Raw genomic sequence first — 24,023 nt, forward strand, 5'->3', positions numbered from 1 at the left:
GTGCGCGACGACCGTTCGTGACAAATTGGCCAATTGACTCCGTAACTCCGATATCCTTGGCGCAATACTTGCTCTTCTTGGCCCGATGCCCGAATCCATGGCCCAAAGCCTTCTGTCGATACGTCGACCGATCCATCAGCCCGAGTCCAATCTTCTGACATGTTCCTCTGGCACAATATGATTTTCCTGCTTTAATTATCTCATCCTGATCGAAGCATCCTACGTCACTCAAAATGCAGATTAAATCATAAACACATATTAAGTGGTTTCATCATCAAAATACAAGATTCAACAGATAAAAATCATGATGTGCATGTTGATAAGTTTAATTAACTTATCTTATCGGTTTATTTCTTGAATTCAAAGGCCTTGAACTCAAGAATGTCTTTTCTCAAGTATGGCATATAGATAGAGGGGGTTAAGGTTAACTCCGTCATCAATTGATTGTCATCATAAAAAAGGGAGAGATTGTTGAATCTTGGATTTTGATGATGTAGTCAATTGTAAATTGTTTGACCTAATCTATATGCTGAGAAAAGTGTGTAGGATTAACTACGATAGCAGTAAGACACAAAGCAAGGTTTATGCCGAAGTCAAGATCAAGATCTCATTGGGAGTTTGAGAGTTCAACGGAAGTCCGAACGTTCGTCAGAAGTTCTACCATAACCAACCGAGAAGTCCAGGGGCTTACCAAAGAAGCTCGTCGGAACTCACCAAGAAGATCGTCGTAAAGTCCAGGAGCTTGTTGGAAGTCCGCTGGAACATTGCCGAGAGTTCGTCGAATGTTCGCTGGAAGTATGCCGGAAGCTCGCCGGAAGAGCAATTGACGCACCGGAACAAGCAGCACTGTAATCATGTCTTAGTTATCGTAGTTAGAGCGTAGATTAAGTTAGGATTGGGAGTAATCCCACTAACTTAATTTGGGGCCAACTGGGCCCTTAACAAGGCTGAATTGGACCGAATTGAGCACCAAATTTAGCCCCTGAAAACATGGTCGACGGTGGCACTGCTTGGAAGGCAGTGCCCTTGGATTTTTGGGCGGTGGTACCATCGGCAACAATGCTACCAGCGGTGGTACCGCCCCTGTTCGACGGTGGTACCACCTAGTGTCAGATCAGTGACAACAGTACCACCTAGTAACAACGGTGGTACCGCTAGTACCCCAGATTCCAAGGATGTGACATTTTTTTGCTCCAATTTTGAAGTCATTGGGGCCTATAAAAATCCCACCCTTTTCTGCATGAAAGGGCACGAAAGTATTGGCTTAATCTTGAATTCTTGAGTCATAAAAGTGTAATAAAAGTTAGAGTTCTCGTCCTTCATCTCTTAGCCTTGTAACCATCTAAGAAAGAGGAGTGAGACTTGTAAGAGTTGTCTCCTAAACCCGGGAAAAGGAGAAAGTGCTGTAAAGAAGTGTTCGGTCTTTACCTATTGAAGGAAGGCCTATAGTGGACGTCAGTGACCTCGACCTCGTCGAAGGAGGAATCCGAAAGTGAATGCAGGTCACCTTGATCGAACCACTCTAAATTCTGGTTTGCTTTTCATTTGTGCAATTTACTTTACTACAAACCTCCTTAATCTTCTCTTGTACTTTTACGAAAGCTTTCAAGTTCAACTTCTCTTCGAAACAGATTGAATTAAAACTATTTTCGTCGGAATCGGTTTTAAACGAAACGAACAATTTTCTAAAATTGTGAAAATTTTTCGCTATACTAATTCACCCCCCCTCTTAGTGTCACTCTTGATCCTAACAGGTTAGAAATATGAGTCTTAAGTAGGAGTCCTATTAGAGTTAGGGTTTAAAAACCCTATAAATAATCATATATGCATCATTTTTTCTCAAAGAATAGATAAATTTTTTTAGTAGCCTTTGAGTAACAACCTGGAGGAAGAAACCTCTATAGAGTTCCAAGGAGGTCGATCCTCTAAAGAGATCAACCCCAAACTTAGAATCCGTAAAAGTTTTAACATATATATCCATCAATTGATCCAATTATTACTTAATTCATTTGAATATTAAAGTTTCGACTCGTAATCTAATAATTATCTTTATAAATAATTTAATATGAATAAAAAATTTTTCAAAACATCCTAAAGTTGATCCATAAAAGCCTGAAAAGAAAAATTAAAGCCTGAAAAGGATTCAATACGAAGCTTTTGCTTATTTGACAGAGGCTTTAATTACTCATATAACAAAAGCACAACATTCTAATTGTAAAATTTCAAATCTGATATACTATCAACCATACAAACTGTGTAGACAAGTACCCTTTTACTAATTATGAACCATCAAAATACAAGCAGATATCCAGAATTCTTGTGTTGCTCTTAAAATCATGAATCACAAATTTGAAATAAGCATTATTTACTTCAGAACAGATTCCTACAAGCAACCCAAACACACCACAGGTGGTAATCCATTACTTTGCTTTCCTTGCATGCTTGATGAGCCAATCAATAACCATGTCTATGTTAACTGATTCCTTGCATGAGATCATGTGGCAGCAGAGTTCCCTATCCTTGATGTGTTCCAGCCCCCTAGATAACAAATCAACACCAAGAAGAATGACACATCAAAGAAATAAGAAATATTGTTGAATAAACAATGTGTAGTACGTAAGAATACTAACAAGAGGTCCACTAACGCCTGTTGGGAAAGAGCTTCTGATTTGTCGATTTTATTGCCAAGAACAAGCAAGGGGATTCCACTGAGGGATGGCTTCATCAGCAGCTCATGCAATTCACTTTTGGATATGGGCACACTGTCTCTGTCTGCTGCGTCTACCACATATCTGTCAGAATTTTGGAAGCACAAATGTAGCAATAAGAAAGCTGAAACATAACTCCCGAAGAGTCTAAATGCCCCTGTCACTCATCTTAGAAGACAAAAAGCATTTCAACATTTGCCCGTTTTGTACATGGGGCATTTGGCTCCGCCATCTAGGGGTGTCAAAGTCATGTTGAGTTGAGATGCATATACTAGAACAGAATTTTCAACCCATACCCATACCATTTAATAATTATGTCAAAAGTTTAAATCCAAACCCAGCCCAACAATTACACATGCTATTTCACCTAACCTGCATAATAGATTTGACCTATTTACACTACCTGAACTCCTCACACAAGCTAGTCAGGCCAGCAATGACAAAATCTGCTATTTATAAGACTGATATTATTGACATGTTAATCTGAAGATGACAAATAACACATTTAACTTTACTACTAATCAAGTCACTTCAAGTATGTCATGCCAATACTCTTAATATGAATCTGACAGTAAGTGGGTTTCCAGTGGCGGACAGGTTAGCAACGCCCAAGTACTTAACCTTCAAGCAGTTGCTAATACCCCATAAACCAAGTAAAAGTAAGTATCTGCTGAAGATAGATGACAAGGAGATGGTGGTAGCCTCCTCTTTGGTATCCGATCCCAGGCTGAAGAGGCCAGTGTGCCATCCTGATCCTAGGGCCGCTTCATCCTCCCAGCAGAATACTTCTTGTGACTACGTTCCTGCATCTCATGGTCGATCTATTGCTGGTGTTGTTGCCTGTGAGATGATCTGGGCTCAAATGCTTGTAGGTTCCTCTACTTGTCCAGCATCAGGCTCCTTTCTTGTCTTCCTGTGTTTACAACTGGATTTGTGTGTCTTCCACAAATTTTGTTGAGTTTGATGAAGCATGCCTTGAGGAATGTCGAAAGGCTTGGGTTTTTAGCTTGGTGCGTCGTTTCCTCCAGCATCCTCCTCCCTTAGATTTTCTTAGATCAGCTTTCTCATTTGTGGAAATACTTCTCCCCTCATTGACATGGCTAGGGGTTTTTTCCTTTTTTTGCTTCCCTTAGAAGGTGAGGTGAGGTGCTTCATCTTATGCCCTAGAGTGCCAACTTTCAATCGCTCACCTAAAGGACTCTACCGACCCTAGTTTGGGTTCAGTTTGTTGGCTTACCATTTGAACACTGGAATCATGATTGTGTTTTTTGTATAGTTTTCTTACTAGGTATCCCCTTCACATTGACAAGCATCCTTTTTTCTTCGAACAGGGTAATTTCCCGAGGTCGATCATTCTTATGATACAGGACAGTAGGTTAGTGGCAACACTAGTTCTGGTATACTCTAACCTCCCCAGACCACAGTTATATGCCCCTTAGGAGACTCTTCAGGCGTGTTGTTCATGATGCTTAAGCAACAACTATTACCACACTGATGCACCAATGGCATATAGTCTACTAGTACAATAAGCCATATGACTAGTTTAAGATTAACTCCGTGGGGCATACCATATTGATATACAAATTCAAAGGATCGAGGAACTCGATCAACCAGATGTGGATACCTATCATTCAATTTGAGGTGTATACAAGTTGCTTTAGTTTATTACTTAATTTTCTTAAATCTACAAGTTTTGAAATGGAGTCTAACGTTACTCGTATTTTTATGGATGATTCAACATTAAAGAAACAAACATGCTTCAAAATTGCTCCTCAACATCAAAAAAAGTTAAATTCACTAACTAAACCTTATTTTGACTCTATTCTTATTGAAATATAATTAAAATTGCATTCAAGTTTATTTAAAAGGCTTAAAATGAGTCTTTTCTATTTTAAAAATATTTTTAGGCATTTTTGGTGATTTTTTGGATTTGTTGGTACATACCATGGTTTTCGTACTGGTGTATTGATCAATTGTTGGTACAGTACGTATTGAACTGTACCGAACGTACCGACACACAGTACACTAGGGTCTACCAATGTACTACCCATACCGATTCTCTGTCGAACTGGTACATACCGCCCGTACCGAGCGGTACGCTCCGGTATGTCAAACCTTGGTACATACTAACATATCGACATATGATACATCAGTATAGATTGGTATGTAGTTCGTATTGGATTCAGGTTCAACAATCCGACGATCCGACATCCCACCTCGGGGATGGAAGTTTTGGTGGAGGAGATAGATATCTTCACTAAAAATCAAGCATAAAAACTAAAAGGAAAATTACCAACTATTGCTCGGAGGATTAAAGTGACACTACAAGGGCTAAGCAACAAACTAAAAGCACAAAAGAGATTAATAAGTGCATAAGAATGAAAGTTGTCTTTAGATTGGTGCTCTCGACAGATTACGGATCACTATCGATTTTAGTCTCCTCTCTTGCTGCAACATGACGTTTGGACATGAGGTAGTCGGGTTTTGGGACTTCCCACAACTAGATGAAGTTTAGATGGACTGTTGGAACTCAAGGAAGAAGGTGCTGCAGTTAGAGATTTGCAGCACCTTGCATAATTTCTCCTTTCTTTTCTTGCTCTTAGTCAACTGGGGCTCCTTACTGTTGCTTCTTGGGATGCTGTAGAGGGGCTCTCCTCCCTCTTTTATTGCTAAGGTGGGGCAAAAGTCTTAAGCAGTTTAGGACATTCCTTATAGGGCAAGTGCACAGTCTTCTACTCCGAGGAGTGTGCCTCCCTTGCATGGTGGCTGCTCCTATTTGGGTGACGGCTGCCCTTGATCAAGGACGATCTAAAATCAAGGGCCAATCCCTTTCCAAGGGCCTCTTGAAGCCTCAAAGCCCTATCGGCCAAGCAAAGCGCATATCACAACAGCCCACTCACCTTAATCCTAGTTCTAGTAGGACTAGGATTAAGGCAACCCTCATCCAAATATAGGCAGCCACCAAGGGAGGCGTACTCCTACTTGAAGGAGAAGGTGCATAGCCCTACAAGGAAAGTCCTAAAACCCTTAGGAATCCTGCCCTATCTATACTATAAAAGAGGGAGGAGAGACCAATCAAAAGCATCCCCAAGTCAGATCAATCCCAATCTTAGTCGGGCAGCTTCCATTAAAACTTTGGATGCCCTTAATCCTATATATCTAAGGGGTTGCAGCCCCTTTGAAATCAATCCAAGTCGTGCCCCCTCTCAAGAAGCCAGTCGGCCCCAAGCTGAGAAGAGAGGAGAAAAGAAGAGAAAGAGAAGAGGACAGTAGTGCCCTTCTTCCTTCTATCTATCCTTCTAGTCGGCCTAGGATAGCTTACTAGCCAAGAGTAGAGGCAGAAGAAGAAGAGAAGAGGAAGAATACCTCGGCAACCCTTCTCCAGCAATACCCAAGATCAGCAATCAAGGAGCCATCTTCTTTTAGCCTGCGGTAAAAATCTATAGCAAAGAACCAACATCAACGAACGGCTTCATCTTTGTCCTCGACATTCAAAGACACAACAACAACATTAACGAATAACAACCCTTCCACAACCCTATCAGAGGTGTTGTCAGTTTGGTGAGATGAGGAAAGAAAGGGGGAACCGATAGCAAGCATTCTGCAGTGATCTGTCTACGCTTGTCACGTGAGAACTTTTGACCAATCATCGCTCAAGAACTCTTTGCTTTAGTTCTCTGTTTTAGGCACTTTAAATTCACAACAAGAGTAGATTAGTGGCCTACAAACCACACCTCATCCAAAAAGATGTGGGGATGAGGATAAATTAGTAGTGCAAATTTCGCTTCGTCACTACCAGCAAATACATCGATGAGGTATTATGCAAAGTGGTGCCCCTTGACATATGTCAGGTAATCTTTGAAAGTCCGTACCCTTGGGACCGAGATGTTACGTTTTACCAATGGCCCCAACAATATAAACGCGTAATTGTATTGTTAGTCATAGCAAAAGGTTCATCATCAAGCGAGAAAAGAGCGAACATGCAGTCGATCTTATGACAATCAGCCAAATAAAAAGGATGATGAAAGTATGATAAAGATTTGTGCTAATACTCATCCAGCTAGTCGAAGCGAGAACGCACACCTTATCCTTATAATCAGCATACAAGAAAGGGGACAATAGTAAGTTACAAGAACTCACCAGCAGGTATCCAGATCTTTTCACCAATAACAATAGACTACCTCAGTGGCAAGTGACAAAGCACGAAATATAGCTCGTCTGGGACACACCATTACCGAACTCAACATGTATCATAGCTTAGTTTTAAAAAAGAAAAAATTGACAACAAGTGGTTAAGGTAACCAAGAGCAGCAGCATCCAACCAAGTTGTTCCCCCTTTCGATCACTGATGGTGATGGTGTCGAATAAGGACAGAGGATGGTGCACGTGCATTGACAACCGTGGCTAGAATGAGATCCCAATGGGAAATTGGTATCCCCTACCATGGATTGATGATCTACTAGACCACCTCCAACACACCACCATCTTAACCAAATCGGACCTTAAGTCAGGCTATCATCAAGTCCGAGTTCGAGAAGATACACGGAAGACAGCTTCAATATGTGTCAAGGGTTGTTCGAGTGGCTAGTCATGCCATTCAAACTTTGCAATGCCCCAGCCACATTTATGCGATTGACGGACCATGTGCTATGTCCACACATTGGTGACTTCGTCATCATCTACCTCGATGACATTCTCATCAATCGATGATCAAAGGATGAACATATTGAGCACACCAATCAAGACAAAACATATTAAGCACACATATAAGGTGTTTAACCATTTGGAGAAACACCAAGTGTAGCTCAACCCAAAGTAGTGTGAGTTAGGGAAACAAACCCTTGTCTACCTTGGCCATAACGGACACCCGCGAAGAAAAGCATTGTGTTTCATCAACAGACGGATGGACAAACGAAAGTAGTGAATCACATGATGGTACGAGGACACAAATCACGTCATCTGAAGACATTAGACAGAAGCCTACCATATTTGTAATTCTCATTCAATCGAGCAATACACAAGTCCATGACCAAATCATCATTCAAGGTATTATTAGGCTACTTACCTCAAAACAACATCATTCAAGGTAGTTTATGATCGATTCAACATCACAAACCTCCAAAGAAGGCAATGTAGCACTACAAGCCAAGAAATTTCTTGAGCACATCCGACAAGTGCACAAGGATGTTGAACAACTTCAATGGGCTCAGTAAAAATACAAGGTGCGATATGACCGACACTGTGTTGAGGGTCAATTCTAAGAAGGTGACCTCGAAGGAAGAAATGGTTAAAAAGAGAAGGAAAGAAACTCAATCTCATCCGATATGGACCATTCAAAGTATTGAAGTAGATTAGAAACAACACTTGTCAACTCAAGGTACCTCCATACATGGAGATGTACTCAATTACGAATGTGGAGAACTTGAAGGCATTCAAGTCATCGATGTTAAATGACGAGCCAAGCAAGGCACTGCCTTTGATATGTAATTTGATGGCCAACCAAGAGAAGACTTTGGATGAAAACTCCATCATTGAAAAGAAGGTAACTACTACAAGACGAGGCAACAAAACAGCATAGAATGCAAAGGGCAAAATTTGAGTTTAGCAAGGTGGTTCATGAAAGAAACTAGCGAAGTAGGGTTTACCATCTTTAAACAAGAGTTGAATCACCAAATTGGGGGAGACCAAGGACAATCAACCCTCAAGTCCAAGTTTAGTCGGCCCAAAAACTCAAAAACTCAAGCCCAAGATTAATTCAAGTTAGACTCAAATCAGAAGTCCCTTCTGTGAGACTAAGAGTTGGACTCTGTTTGAGAATCTTTCTCTAATTAGAAGTCTTCCCCTCGACAAAAGTAAAGAAGGGTCAGTAGCCCTAGGATGGAGGACAAAAGAGAGAATTGATAGCAAGAGAGAAGCCTCAAAAGCTGAGCTTGTTCAAGAAGTCCATGCTATTGCTAAGTCCAAGGTTGTTGCTCAAGAAGTTTTTTGCAATTGCATGATTAGGCATTCCTTTTTCAATAAGCAATCTACATTTTTCTCTTTCAGAGTTATCTTCTTTCAACTTCACTATCAATCCTCCTACAAATCATAAATCCGCAATCTACTCTAAGGATTTTATCACAAGTCCTTCCCCAAATGGATCTTAAAATTATTCTATGTTCTGACTTATCACATGAGACAATCTACAGTTATCTTACGATCATGACATTTGAATTCTTTGCACTAAGAATCAATTTGGTATTGCGAAATAGGTAGTTGATGCAGGGAAGTTACAGAATTGCAGAGACTCCACGACAGTATCGCTCCCACATTGTGCGAAATCTCCGTTGCCCTCCTAGATCCCAGAGTTTTATGGTAACATTTCCCTTTGTAACTTTCCGCATGTTGAAACCCACCTGGTTTTCAGAAGCAGAATAAGGGCAGACTTACAGTTTATCAAATCACATGTTAAAAGCATATTTTGAGGTAAAGTACATACGGTAGGAATCATGTCCTCGCTGTAGCCACCAGTCTAATGAATTCAGAATGCTTATGGTTAAAAAAGGAAGGTAACTATTCAACTTAAGAAAAGAGAAAAGGTTTATTTGAAAAAGAGAAGAAAAATATTTAATAACAAAATTATTGTAAGGAAAAAAGATTTACACAACTCACAGCAATAGCATTAACAAGCGATGTCTTTCCTGCATTTTGAAGGCCAATTAACGAAAGTTCCATTTCCTGCTTGAAAAACAAACTGAAGTGGAAACTGTTAAAATTAGAACCAGATCTTGATCATGAGGCTTCTAATATAGTTACTTCCAACAACATATAAATAAAATCAATATAGCAATTTCAAAGTTGAAACATTAATAGGGAATTAGTTTTAGGATGAAAAAAGAAAATTTGTACCAATATTCTTCATGCCATATCCATAACCAGCAAAAAAAGGGAAAAACTTGGCTCAAGTATGCACAAAATTATGAGTCAGCTGATGTTAGATATATACATTGATATGTACATGATAATTCATAGTCACAAACTCTGGTCATATGTTGTCTGATGTCCACTAAAGAATTAATTGTAATACACTGGCCATCCTAATAGGCTCTCACACTTCAGCCAACTTTTAAGAGTAACATAGCTTTAAGCATCAGCATGTTTGGGCTGAGTGCTTACCGATAATTGATTCAGCTAGTAACTGTACAGATATGTTAGACAATCTAAAGAAGTTGGGCAACACCAGTCCAACAACTGGATCTGTTCATTTTGTTTTACTTGTCTATAATTTTTCCTGATTTATCTTCCTTATCTTTCCCCGATGTACAGGATTTTTCACATGTTTGCTCACAATTACATGAGAGAGTGCGGCGTAACAATAGAATCTCACCAAAGAGGAGAAGACAAAAAAAGGTATCGTTGAAAATAAGGTTATCAATTTCGAATAATATCGCCTGTACCAGGTGGTACGTACCGGTCCATCAGTAGACCGGTACACAGACCGTCCATTACCGAGCGGTATATATATATGCAACGTCACCTTTTATAAAATTATTTATATAAAAAAATATTTTATATATAAATATATATAATTTATATAAATATATATATAATTTATATATAAATATATATAAGATTTTTTTACTATATATATATATATATATATAGAGACGACGTTGCTGAGGCGATGTCGCATCGTTTTTCTGCGACGTCGCCCTGCTTGGGGAGAAGAGAGAGGCGACGTCGTCAAATTATATATATATATATATAAATATAAAAAATTCGACGACGTCACTTCAGCAACATCGCCTCATGTGGGGAGAAGAGAGGCGACATTGCTGAATTTTTTTACTTTATATATATGTATATATATATATGTATATGTATATGTATATATATATATATATGTGTATATATATATATATATATATATACACATGTATATATATATATATACATATACATACATATATATACATATACATACATATATATACATATATATATATATATATATTATTCTCAAAATCAGTTGAATTTTTCTTTTTAGTTTTTCATTTTGATCATAAACACCTGTTCCCATGTTCAGAACATCATGGCCCATTGGCATGCCCTCTTCCAATGCTAGCTGGCAAAGGAGAAGAAGAAGCCTTTTTAAACAACCATATGCTAGGTCCAATCTTACTCATGTAGGACGTGCAATGTTTTGAGACAAGATATACCATTTATGTTGTTTCATTAAAGAAAACAATAGGGTTTCTTGATTATTTATAATAGGAGTTAACCATACGTGCATGTTGCATGATAGGTAGGTCGAAAAGCATGAAAGGACTCAAAATTCCATTATGTGTTCGTTATAACAATCAAGGTTTACTATTTCAATATCAGAATCATAACAGTCGCACACTGGATTGGTACGGTTTTAATACATACTAAACATATTCATATATGATAGGTTGGCATATTGATTGCCATGTGTTCAGTCGATCCGGATTGTTCAGACTAAAAAAGTCTTGATTTAAGGTTCTTCAAATAAATTCTACCTAATAGAGCAAATGTTCAATAAATATAGGAACCTTTTGACTAGACAATAATAAATAATGAACCAAATCATGTTTCAGATACAGATTACAAACCATATTAAAAAACTGCATAGAAGAGTCATAAACATGATATATTCAGTATTGTCAAAGGCGCTAGACCTAAAAAGTATTAAGATTCCAAAATGTCTGAGACGGCTAGACACTCGCCTAAATGCCACCCAAGCGAAGCAAGGTTTTCACCAATGTAAAATAATTATTATAAATATAATCAATGATGTTTATTATATGAGTTTTATATTATTTCATGTTCAACATATCACCACTGAAACATCAAATTGCATAAGTTTAACTACTAAATCGATGGTACTAACTACTAAGTATGGTTGCCATGGTTGAAGATCCTAAAACTATAGTGGCAATCCAAAAGAGTGAAGTTATACTGTAGGAATGCAAAAGGGATGCACTAGGGCCTCACCTTGCCTCACCCAAGTGCTTAAGCAAGGAGCTGAGTGGCCACATCCATGGATATATTAAATCTAAAATTTAATTTCACTCCTTAAATTATGCCTATTGTCACCAAAATGATCACTTTAAATCCACGAAAGGTGGTTCAAGATCATTGATGTGACTCAAATGTAGATGAAGATTGTGATATTGATGGCGCCATCCATGAAATTGCTCTCACAACATCTGATACCAATAAACAATTTACCACTAATGTAATATTGTGGTGGTAATCATGGTCTCATCATCATTATAATCAGCATGCAAATCAGATCAGAGTTCTTATTAGATCTGGATTTTTTCAGTAATATTTAGTTATTATGAGGATCACCGAAGCTATTATATTTTTCTCCAAAATCTTGGTTGATCAATCTTCCATTTAGTTGTTGCATAACTACATTAAGTATTAAATGTGAATCCTTATAAGACTACTTGATGCAATATACAGAAACAAGATAGAAGTCAACCGAAACTTTGGGAGATAACTTGTCTTGTTTTTATTAAAAGACATAGGACAACAAGTGTCAAACTGAAAAAGCCTCATGCCAAACCTAATTACAACAACAATGTAAAGTCCCAACTATTTGAGGTTGGGTACACACCAAACGTAATTTTATAATTATATTCCTAACATGTTCTAATCAGAATACAATACAAACAGGCTCAAAACTCTAAAGAAACCAATTAGACTCATTAAGTAATCTCACAATCCACAATCAAATAAGGTAAAGAATAATTTAACAAGAAAACTCTTCCCAATATATTACTAAATATTCATTTGAAAATATCAGAAAAATAAAAAAGACAAATATACCCAATTAACTTTAGTTTAATTAAACCTATGGCTGAAGGTTATACAATAGAAAAGGACTCAATTGACAACTTAAACATATCAGATCCCTACAAGTCTGCTCAGTCCATGTTCTTGGATTACTTAATGAAACAAGCCTACAAAATTCTTAAGATACCCATTGTATTCTTTCCAGAATTGTAAACAATGGTGTGCATATGTTACCAAAATTCAAAGAGCAAAATCAAGTACAACAAAAGTGAAATTATACTAACATAATAATCAAAAGGTAGCCTAAATTGTTCACCAAATTAACACCTCAAACAAGGAGATATTCTTTTATGATATGACATGAGAAGGACGAAATAGGACTCTGAAGATAAAAGATAGTCATTGTAGTGAAATTAAACAATATTATCAATCCTATTCGCAATGCATTGTGAAACTTCACATTAACGAAAGAACTTAATCCTGCAGTTAACTAACTAATGAACCTTGTGAATCTACAATATGTTTCAAAATAATGACAAGCATAGAAACAACAAGGTCCCATTGACTGGTTTCTAAAAGGAAGCAACTATGAAGGTAATTAAAAAAAAATAGTTTAAAAACACATCAAGAATAATATATAGAAGTTTGCATAATGGGGACCTAAGTAGACCATAGGAAATTAGCATAAATGCTGTGGGAGGGTAAGTGTACCTCTTTGGTACATGGAGCTATCCTACCTACTTTATTCTTCTCTTATTCTCTCTAGTTATCTTTTCTTCTTCATCATCTTCCATTGCTCTGCTTCTCCTCCCTATCATGTTACCACTTCCTCCCATCCACTATCAGTAATCCTCTCTCTCTTACTCTCTCTAGTGGTTTGGTCAATACTAACCGGTATTAGCATATACTAATACTTGGAATAATGTGACTAGTAACATACTGATCCAATCATCAATAACAGATTGAAATTTCATTCCATGTTAAAATAATTACTCTAAAAACATAATATGTCAAGAATCAAAAGAAGATAACAAAAACTTGTGATAAATAAAGTGGCATTGATGATGTTGTCTCTCATAGACCATCATAACACCTAAACCATGTGAGAAGCCCCATGATGTTCTAAAAAACAATAGGAGATGGGATATAATAAAAGATTGAGATATAAGAGACCTTTGTCATTTGAAACTTTCATATAACACATTTATATATTATTATGCCAGAAAATCCAGCTTGATCAGAATTCAGAAAATTAATTACGTAGTTAAATTATTAAATGATTTAAAGTCTATCTGATTTATACAAAAGAATTTGTAGAATGATAAACTGAACAATTAAAAAAGCTCAACAGAAAACTTAAATGGCACAACATAATTCACAAGACCAAAGAAGAGAAGTCATGCTTTGAAAAGGATGGATGTGAAAAGCATAGTATATATAGTAATTTGTCCGAGTGAAACATTATAGTCATAATCTACAATGTAATTATCATTTCTATCATTTCGATGCCAGTGTTGACAGAAACATTATAGCCATAATCTACAATGTAATTATAGACTAAAATGACAAGTTGATCAGCTAAAACTATCCCATCCATCAGATCTCAACTCTTTATTCTTATTAACTCAATTGGTAAAACAATAGTTACGAAAAAATAAAGAAGCACATGGTTTAAGTACCAAATTTAGGAACTTAAAACTTTACATGAGTTCTTCACGTCAAGGTATCCATATATATATATATATATATATATATATATATATATATATATATATATATATATATATATATATATATATATACATTGCAAATCAAGTACTTCCACACTAGCACACAAAAGAAAAAGAAAAATAAATAAATATTACGTCATATATCTGCTTTCAAAACCAACAAAGTAAATCCGTATGTCCCATCTGAAAAAGGAAGCAATCTAACAACGAACAAATTTAACAATAGTAATTACTACAAGCGGGAAGGAATAACTTTAATTCACTCGTTTACCAAGGGCATCAAGTTCTGTTGCAAATCCCTAGGATCCATTCAAAATATTATAAAACCAAAAGTAGATGAACTCGAACCGACATATACAAGCAAGCATGCCAGAATTCCGATATCCAACATAAAACCCACACAAACAAGGAGAAAAAAAAGATCCCAACTTTGTTTCGCTTGGTGGAGGGTGCGGGAGGAAGGGAGAGGGGGAAGAGTACCTGCGAAGCCAATTGAGGAAGGAATCCCAAAGGCCCATCTCGAAGGAATTGGAGAAGCCGTCCTCACGGAAAACCCTAGAGATATTGTCTCCCCGAATCAAAAAGAATAGCGAACCGAAGGCCCGTAAGAGTTAATGGGGAAGATGACGGAGCCGTAACAGGGATTTCTTGGCCACGTACAGAGATCGATTTCATCCATAGCTCCTAATTGTGGTTCCACAAAAGCAAACGATGGATTAGAATTATAGCTCTGCTGTTGTCGTTTGTGTTTCACGGGTTTTTTAATGTTATGTTTTGCTTTTGTGGTCTCGAAAGTAAATGATTTATTAAAATAAGATAATTCTAAAAAAATATAGTAATAAGCTTTTACTCCCCTTATTTAGTTTTTATCAAGAAATTTTTCTTAGGTTTAGGTTAAAATATTTTTAATAAAATCATAAAATATGAAAGGCTCCACTAATGTCTAAAAGGCTTATATTCTTTCTCATGATCATTGGTGATCCCTCGTCAACGACAATAACCCTCTCCATGACGTAATTGATGGTCTTCCAAGCCATTGGGCGTATCGCTGGAGTTGGAGTGCATCATAGTCGCCTCATTACTACGTGTGTCCCCGTTGCTATCGAGGCATATAGGACCAATGGATAATTTATTAGGATCGAATCAACACTAAGAGAGAGGGTGAATTATGTTGAATCTCGGATTTTGATGATGAAACAAATTGATAGTGTTTATGATTTGATCCGCGTTTTGAGTAACGTAGGAAGCTTCGATCAGGGAGAGACAATTAAAGCAAGAAGAATCATGTTAGGTCGGAGTGAAAATATGTCAGAAGATTGGACGTCAAGCCGGAGGAGCGGTCGACGTATCGACAAAAGGCCTCAGGCCATGGGATCAGGCATCGATCCATGAAGAGTGAAAATTATGCCAAGGAAATTAGAGTTGTGGATGTCAACTGGCCGATTGGACAATAGGTCGTAAGAGAGGACGATGCGCCGAAGAATTGGACAAGGCGTCGATGAACCAATAATATATTGGACAACATTTGATTAGCTTGGTAATAATTGTCTAAATCGAAGTAGGTTTTAAGCGTGCATGATTAACTACGATAGCGATCAAGGCATAAAGCAAAATGAATTCCTAAAGTCAAGAACGAGATTTTGTTGGGAGTTCGAGAGTTCATCAGAAGTTCGGACATTCATCGAAAATTCTGTTAGAATTGATCGATAAGTCCAGGAGCTTGTTAAAGAAGCTCGTCGGAACTCGCCATAAAGATCATCGTGAAGTCCAAGAGCTTGCCGGAAGTCCGTTGGAACATTGCCGAGAGATCGTCAGAAGTTCGTCGGAAGATCTTCGGAAGCTCATCGGAAGAAACCTAGACTAATCGGATTTATTTGCTTAGTGTATGTCTTAAAATTCGTAGTTAGCATATAATTAGAATGTAATTAGACAAACTCAATTAAGGGCCAATTGGGCCTATGTTTGGGTTGTGTTGGGCCAAGTGGAAGGCCCAAATAGTGACCCAACAGGTGGAACCATCATGGCATAGTCTCCGAGACTATGTCAAGCGGTGGTACCGCCCAGACATAGTATCGAGAGACTGTTAGGCGGTGGTACCGCCTAGTGGTAGGGTGTTAAGCGATGGTACCACCAGTCTGGGTGGTGATACCGCTCAAACATAATTTACGAGAGCTGCAGGCGGTGGTATCACCCAACACAGGCGGTCGTACTGCCAATACCCCGAAAACCAGGGATGAGACATTTTTAGATTCTAAGTTTGAATCCACTTGAGGCCTATAAATACCCCTCTCATCTCTAGTTAACATACACAAGCACAAAGAGCTTAAAAGTGGGAAAACACTATAGTAATCACTTGAGAGATTCCCTCCTCTAAGTTCTAAGTTTAGAATTCTATATAGGGAAGAGTGAGTACTTGTAAAAGGTTGAATCCTAAACTTGTGAAAAGGAAAAGAGGGTTATAAGAAGGTGGTTGGTCTTCGCCTATTAAAGGAAGACCGTTAGTGGATATCGGTGGCCTCGACGGAAGAGGAATCAGGAGTGGATATAGGTCACGATGACCGAACCACTATAAAATCTGGTTTGCATTTCTATTATTGTCATTTACTTACTTTGCAATTGCTTCACTTTCTCCTTACTTGGCTTTCACTACTCTTACAAACAAACATGCTTTCAAGCTATCTTCTGAGATCGGTTTTATCGTACGAAGATTTTTTAAACCGATATTTTTATCCGCTGCACTAATTCACCCCCCCCCCCCCCCCCCCAGTGTCGATTCGTTCTTAACAGTTGGTATCAGAGCCATGTCTTTTCTAATTTCGTTTAACACCTAAGAGAAATGGCTTTTTTCGGCTTTCAAGAAGGCTTTTTTTATCGTTTGTCCTCCTATGTTCAATGGGATGGACTACACTTATTGGAAAACTCGAATGAGTGTTTTCTTGCTTTCAATGGATTTGAATTTATGGAATATTATCGAAAACGGTTTTCAAAAGTCTTATACTCCAATAAACGAATGGAATGATTTGGAGAAAAAAATCTTTTTCTTTGAATGCTAGAGCTATGAACGCTCTATTTTGTGCTTTGAGCAAAACTGAGTTTAATCGTGTTTCTATTTGTGAAATGGCTTTCAATATTTGGCTTATACTTGAAATCACACACGAAGGCATTAGTAAAGTTAAAGATTCAAAAATCAACATTTTGATGCATGATTTTGAATTATTTCGGATAGAACCAAGTGAGACTATTGGAGACATGTGCACTTGTTTTATAGATGTTGTCAATAGTCTAAAAGCTCTTGGTAAAAGTTTTTCTAATTTTGAACTTGTTAGTAAAGTTTTACAATCACTTTCTAAAAATTGGGATTCAAAAGTAATTACAATACAAGAATCAAAGGATTTGAATAATTTTCCTCTCGAAGAACTTATCGGGTCCTTAATGACCTATGAAATGAGTTGTTTGACACATGATGAACATGATGAAAATTAGAACTACCTTCCAAAGAACAGAAAGGATTTGATACTTTGAACAAATGAAGACCACTCGAGCAAAAGTTTAAGTGATGATGAACTTGAACTTCTCACTATAAAATTTAAAAATTCATTAAACAAGAATTAAAGAATAAAAATGAACTTAAAAATAAGTTATCAAAGAAGAAAAGAGCACTCAAAGTGACGTGGGACGAAACAAGTGCATCCGAAGAAGAGGAGCAAATCGATGAAGACGAAACGACAAAATTTGCTTTGGTGACTCTCGACTATGAGGTAAAAAACTCAAACGAAACCCCCTTAGTTTATTTTAAAATTACTTGATGTATTTCATATGTTATTTTAAAATTAGTTAGTAATATATATATATATATATATATATATATATATATAATAAATAAATAAAAGGGGATCATGCTTTTCTTTTTCTAGCTAATTTTGAAAATGATAATGACAATTACATGTTTTATGAAAATACAACAAAATGTTAGATTTAAATCTAATGATTAATCGTATGTATGTTTTTAAGACAAAAATAATGTGTATCTAAATTGATGATTTCCGAATTTGATTGAAAATGCTTTATGAAATCATGTTTGATGATATCATGCTTAATGAGTTTATAGTTTGAAATTGTGCATGTTATACCTTGAAAACTTGAAACCATGTTTTGCTGTTATGTCCAAAGTAGTGATGCATAATGATCATGCTTAATAAGTTTATATTTTGAAATTATGCATGATGATTTTTGTGATTCATGGCTTATTGATCTTTGTCGCAATGAAAGTTGCTTTTTCGGTTTTAAACAAGATGGATAGTTTTCATATGAAAAACTTGAGCATATTTATATGAAATCAATCACATAAAATGAAACACATAAAAAGAAAAATATATTATCATTGAAATTAAAATGATGAATCAAATATCTTGTTTGAAGAAGCCTTATGTTTAATGTGTTATACATTTTTTTTTTGTCTTGATGGTTTTTATGATGAAATTTATTTTTTGATCCTAAACGTTGATGCATGTTTTTATTTGGCATAAAAAAGACAAAGGCATGCTTGTATGAAACCAACAACTTAAAATGAAACATCTCTATCTTATTGATTTTTCGATAAAAGATTTATGAATCCATGTATATTATACTTTTGTGAATCTCTTAGATTATGAAAATGATTTGAATTTAATGGGTTTTATCGAAATCATGATCTTGATTCCTTAAGATTTATAACTTGAAATCGTTTATGAATCAAAATCTCTGTTCTTGTATCTTCTTATTGAGATTTATCCAATCGTAGTTTCTCTTTTGATTTCTCAGAATTTATAACATAAGATTACCTTTGAAGATTATTGACTATTTAATCTCCTAAGATTTTTTTTTATTTACTAAAAAGGAGATTTGTCGAGATGAATCATTTATGAATTGATCTTTCATTTTTCATGTCATGATTTTCATATGATTACCTTTGTATTTATGTGATGCTTAGATCATTGATGGAAGAAAGAAATAAATTGCACCATTAAAAAATCTTCTTTCTTGTTTATAATAAAAAAGGGGAGAAAAAAAATCCCTAGCATCTCAAGAGATTGATAAATCAACTTATGTCATTTTGAATCTCATGAAAATGATTTTAATGATTTGATGATTTAAATTTGAATGAGTTTTATTTAAATCATGATCTTGATTTCTTGGAATTACTTGAGATTTTTTTTCTTAATCAAGATCTCTTCTTTGTACTCCTACGATTTTTTCTTGGTATTTTATTTAAAGAGGAGATTTACTATATGAATAATGTCTTTTGGTATTCACATGATCATATCTTTCATGCCATGATTTATTTATGATACTCTTTTATATTCATTTAGTGTATATCTCATCACCCAATTAATTTTTCTTGATAATCTTCATGTGATGAAATTAAATTATGCATGAAATACACATGAGAAGTTATGATCATGCATGATAGGATGTATTGTAATTTGACATTTCGATATCATCATGATTTGAAATGTTGTGATTTGGAATGATGAATGCAATACTATGATTTGTTGCTAAAATGATGTATCATGAATGCTTGAGTATCATATATGATATGCCCATAGTGATGATTGATTTATTTTTATCATGTATGAAGTAAGAATGAAATGTAAGGATTTGAAATTGTGCATGTTTTAATTTGAAACTATAATGATGCATAAACATACTGAAATAAGATTAACACTTTACCTTTGTCATGATTTGAAAATTGATGTAAAGGGAAATAATTATAAAATTATATTTTTTTCCTTCTTTTTGATAATGACAAAGGGGAGATAAATTTGTTGGCTTGCACATTTCAAAGATAGAAAAACTTGCTTGCTTGCTTGCATATCTAAAGAGAAGCAAAAATTATAAATATACATATCACAAAGAGAGGCAAAACTTATTAGTTTACTCATCTCAAAAGATGCAAAATTTTGCCAATCTTCATATATGAAAAACTTGCTAGCTTGTATGTTCTAAACTTGCTATTTACTATCTTGCATTTTTTTTAAAAACTTGTTAGTTTGAACAGTGTAAAGAAAAGCAAACATGATAACTTGCACATCTAGCAAAATTTATAAACTTGTAAAACTCAAAATCGTTGCTAGTTTGCATGTTGTAAAATGATGTAAAATTTTGCTAGCTTGCGCTTTGCCAAGGAAGAAAAATATTATACTTCTCAAAAGAGAAGAAAGAAAATTACTAGCTTGCATGATGATTATGCTTATAATGCAATGATTTAAAATTATATATAAAAAAATTACTAGATGCACTTCTTCTTTTTGTTGATGACAAAGGGGGAGAAGTTATGATAATGATCATGCATGGAATGATATATTGAAATTTTGATTATGCATGATTATATGATGATATGTTGCTTGGATTAATGATTAAAATTACCTTGACTTGAATTCATTTTGAATTCAAGGTTCATCTCACATATACCATATTGATAGGGGGAGTTAAGGTTAACTCCGTCATCAATTGGTTGTCATCATAAAAAGGGAGAGATTGTTGAATCTTGAATTTTGATGATTAAATCAATTGATAGTGTTTATGATTTGATCTGCATTTTGAGTAAAGCAGGAAGCTTCGATCAGGGAGAAATAATTAAAGCAGGAAAAATTATGTTAGACCGGAGTAAAACATGTCAGAAGATTGGACGTCGAGCCGAAGGAGCGATCGACGTATCGACAGAAGGCCTCGGGCCATGGGATCGTGCATCGGGCTATGAAGAGCAAAAATTATACTAAGGAAATTAGAGTTGTGAAGGTCAATTGGCCGATTGGGTAATAGGCTGCAAGAGAAGACGATGTGCCGAAGAATCAGATGAAGCGTTGATGAAACAATAACATGCTAGACAACATTTGATTCAAGCTTTGTAATAATTGTCTTAATCGAAGTAGGTTTTAAGTGTGCAAGGTTAACTATGATGACGATCAAGGCATAAAGAAAAATGAAGTCTCGGAGTAAAAAATGAGATTCAACAATCTCCCTCTTTTTGATGATGATAACCAATTGATGACTGAGTTTAAACTAAACTCTCCCTATCAATATGCCATATTGATAGAACTTTGAATTCAAATTGAATTCAACACATTATATGCATATCATTGTAACACATTATATGCATATTTAATCATGAATATTTGCAACACATTATATGCATATCATTGCATTGCATGCATCATTCAAATCATCATGGTATCAAAATATCAAAGTATATTACATCCTATATCATCATTCTCACATCATCATATCTTCTCGCCTTTGTCATTAACAAAAAGGAGAAGTACATCTAGCCAATTTTTTTGAGATATAATTTTAAATCATTGCAACATAATCTTAAGTTTTATCATCATGCAAGCTAATAATTTTCTTTCTTCTCTTTTGAGAAGTGTAATTTTTTGCTTCCTTTGCAAAGCGTAAGCTAGCAACTTTAGCAAGTTTTACATCATTTTCCAATATGCAAGCTAGCAAATTTGGTAAGTTTTACATCATTTTCCAATATGCAAGCTATCAAATTTGGCAAGTTTTACATCATTTTCCAATATGCAAGCTATCAAATTTGGCAAGTTTTATATCATTTTTCAACATATAAGCTAGCAAATTTTTGAGATGTTCATGCATCATGAGTATTGCCTATCTTGAGATTGAGATGTGCAAGATAGCACTTTTGCTTCATAGCAAGTTTTTCTCTCCTTTTGTCATTGTCAAAAAGAATGGAAGAATACAACATTATAATTCTTTTCCCTTTACATCAATTTTCAAATCATGACAAAGGTAAACAACAAAAATGAAAAATCAAGTCATGAATATCAAAAGACCATATATCATTTTTGACAAGTTTCTTCTTTTATAAATAGAAAACATGAAAGGAAACAATCTTGATTCAAAAAGATGACTCAAGTTATAATTCCAAGAATTCACAAGAAAAATCATGATTCATTTGACAAAAAAATTATCGATTCATGAATTTGAATAAATATTTTTAAACCAACATCACTTCAACTCATCATGCATAATTTCAAAATGTAAAATCATGAAACATGATACAAACATTTATTTTCAAAACATTCATCATTATTTTTAACTCATTCAATTTGTCAAATCAACAAAAGTCCCTTTCAAGAGATTCAAAATGAAATGAAGAGATTTATCGATCTCTTGAAATGCTAGTTATTTCCTTTCTCTTCTTTGTTATTGTAAATAAGAAAGAAGAAGAGGGGAATAATACATAACAAAACTCAAGTAATAAATTATCAAGATGTTAAGTAGCGTATCATGGTTTACTAGAATAAGTTTCCATTTTAGTGAATATAAAAAAGAATCGTCGGAGAACAAGATCTCAATTCATGCATATAAAATCTTCAATCATCAAAATCATAATTTGGATAAAACTCATTCAACTCAAAATCATCAAAATCACTTTAATAGTTCAAGAGATTCAAAATATAAATAGATTCATTACTAAGGATCTTTAAGATGAAAACTCGATAAGATAGAGATTTTTTCAAGAAAAATGCATTCTCCCCTTTTTGTTTCAATTTAAGTGATTTGATTTCATATAAGTATGCCTTTGTTTTTTATGCCAAACAAAAATATATATCATCGTTTAAAAGCAAAGTTCATCATCATAAAGATCATCATGCATAATTTCGAAATGTAAACTCATTAAGCACGATTTCAAATCATCATTACATTATTTCATCAAGCATGATTTCATAAAGCGCTTTAATCAAAATCATTTTGTTTGTTGTAATAATTCAATTTTCTTCTTTGCATCAATGATTCAATCATATCATAAGATATACAAATCATAAATACAAAGGAATCATGTTATGAAAGATATAAGATCAAAAGTGTAACACGTAATTCCAAAACATAAGATTTCAAATCATTATGCATCATTAAATCATCGAGTATGATTTTATTAAACATAAAATATTTTTATACAAAAATCATTAAGATACACATTATTGCTTCTTAAAAACATACATAAGATTAATCTTATTAGATGTATAAGCATTAGATCTAACATTTTGTTCCTTTATAATAAAACATATAATTTTTATGATCATTTTCAAAATCACTAGAAAGATAAACATGGTCTCAAAATTTTTTTTATAATTTTTCTAAACTAATTTAAAAACAACTCATGAAAAGCATCAAGTTATTTTAAAATAAAGCAAAGGGATTTTGGTTACCTCATCGTCGAAAATCATTAAGGCGTAGTTTGTCATATTGTCTTTGTTGGTTTACTTCTCGTCATCGGATGCGTTTGATTCGTCCCAAGCCACCTTGAGTGTTTTATTCTTCTTTTGTAGCTTCTTCTTTTTAGGTCCATTTTTGTTCTTTGATTCTTGTTTTAAGAATTTTTTAAGCTTTATTATGAGGAGTTCAAAGTCATCATCACTTGAGCTTTCGCCCGAGTAGTCTTCTATTGTTCGAAATGCCAAGTTATTCCTGTTCTTTGGAAGGTTGTTCTCATGTTCTTCATGAGCCATACAACTCATTTTGTAAGTCATCAATGACCCAATCAGTTCTTTAATGGGAAAATGGTTCTAGTCATTTGATTCTTGTATTACCATGATTTTAGGATCCTAACTTTTTGGAAGAGATCTTAATACCTTATTAACAAGTTCAAAATTAAAAAAACATTTGTCCAAAGCTTTTAAACTATTGACGACATCCGTGAAACGGGTGTACATGTCAACAATAGTTTCGCTTTGCTTCATACGAAACAACTCAAAATCATGCATCAAAAGATTAACTT

The 24,023-nt window shown here is 35.0% G+C and overlaps 1 protein-coding gene across 2 annotated transcripts; it reads right to left on the bottom strand.

Moving 5' to 3' along the window:
* Positions 1–2,257: 2,257 nt before the first annotated feature.
* LOC135585080 (ADP-ribosylation factor-like protein 8c) lies at positions 2,258–14,964 on the bottom strand. Of its 2 annotated transcripts, XM_065113390.1 has the most exons (6): positions 14,723–14,964; positions 9,360–9,441; positions 9,187–9,219; positions 8,982–9,103; positions 2,631–2,792; positions 2,258–2,538 (listed from the first exon to the last, which is right to left on the bottom strand). In XM_065113390.1, exons 1-6 carry the CDS (start codon positions 14,758–14,760, stop codon positions 2,421–2,423), a joined length of 555 nt encoding a protein of 184 aa, XP_064969462.1. In that variant the 5' UTR covers positions 14,761–14,964; the 3' UTR covers positions 2,258–2,420. The 2 variants fall into 2 exon arrangements, with proteins under 2 accessions (XP_064969462.1, XP_064969463.1); XM_065113391.1 differs by lacking the exon at positions 14,723–14,964 and having other exon boundaries at positions 9,187–9,268; positions 9,360–9,423.
* Positions 14,965–24,023: the final 9,059 nt, after the last annotated feature.

This window comes from Musa acuminata, chromosome BXJ2-6 (assembly GCF_036884655.1).
Source record: "Musa acuminata AAA Group cultivar baxijiao chromosome BXJ2-6, Cavendish_Baxijiao_AAA, whole genome shotgun sequence".
Classification (NCBI taxonomy): Eukaryota; Viridiplantae; Streptophyta; class Magnoliopsida; order Zingiberales; family Musaceae; genus Musa; species Musa acuminata.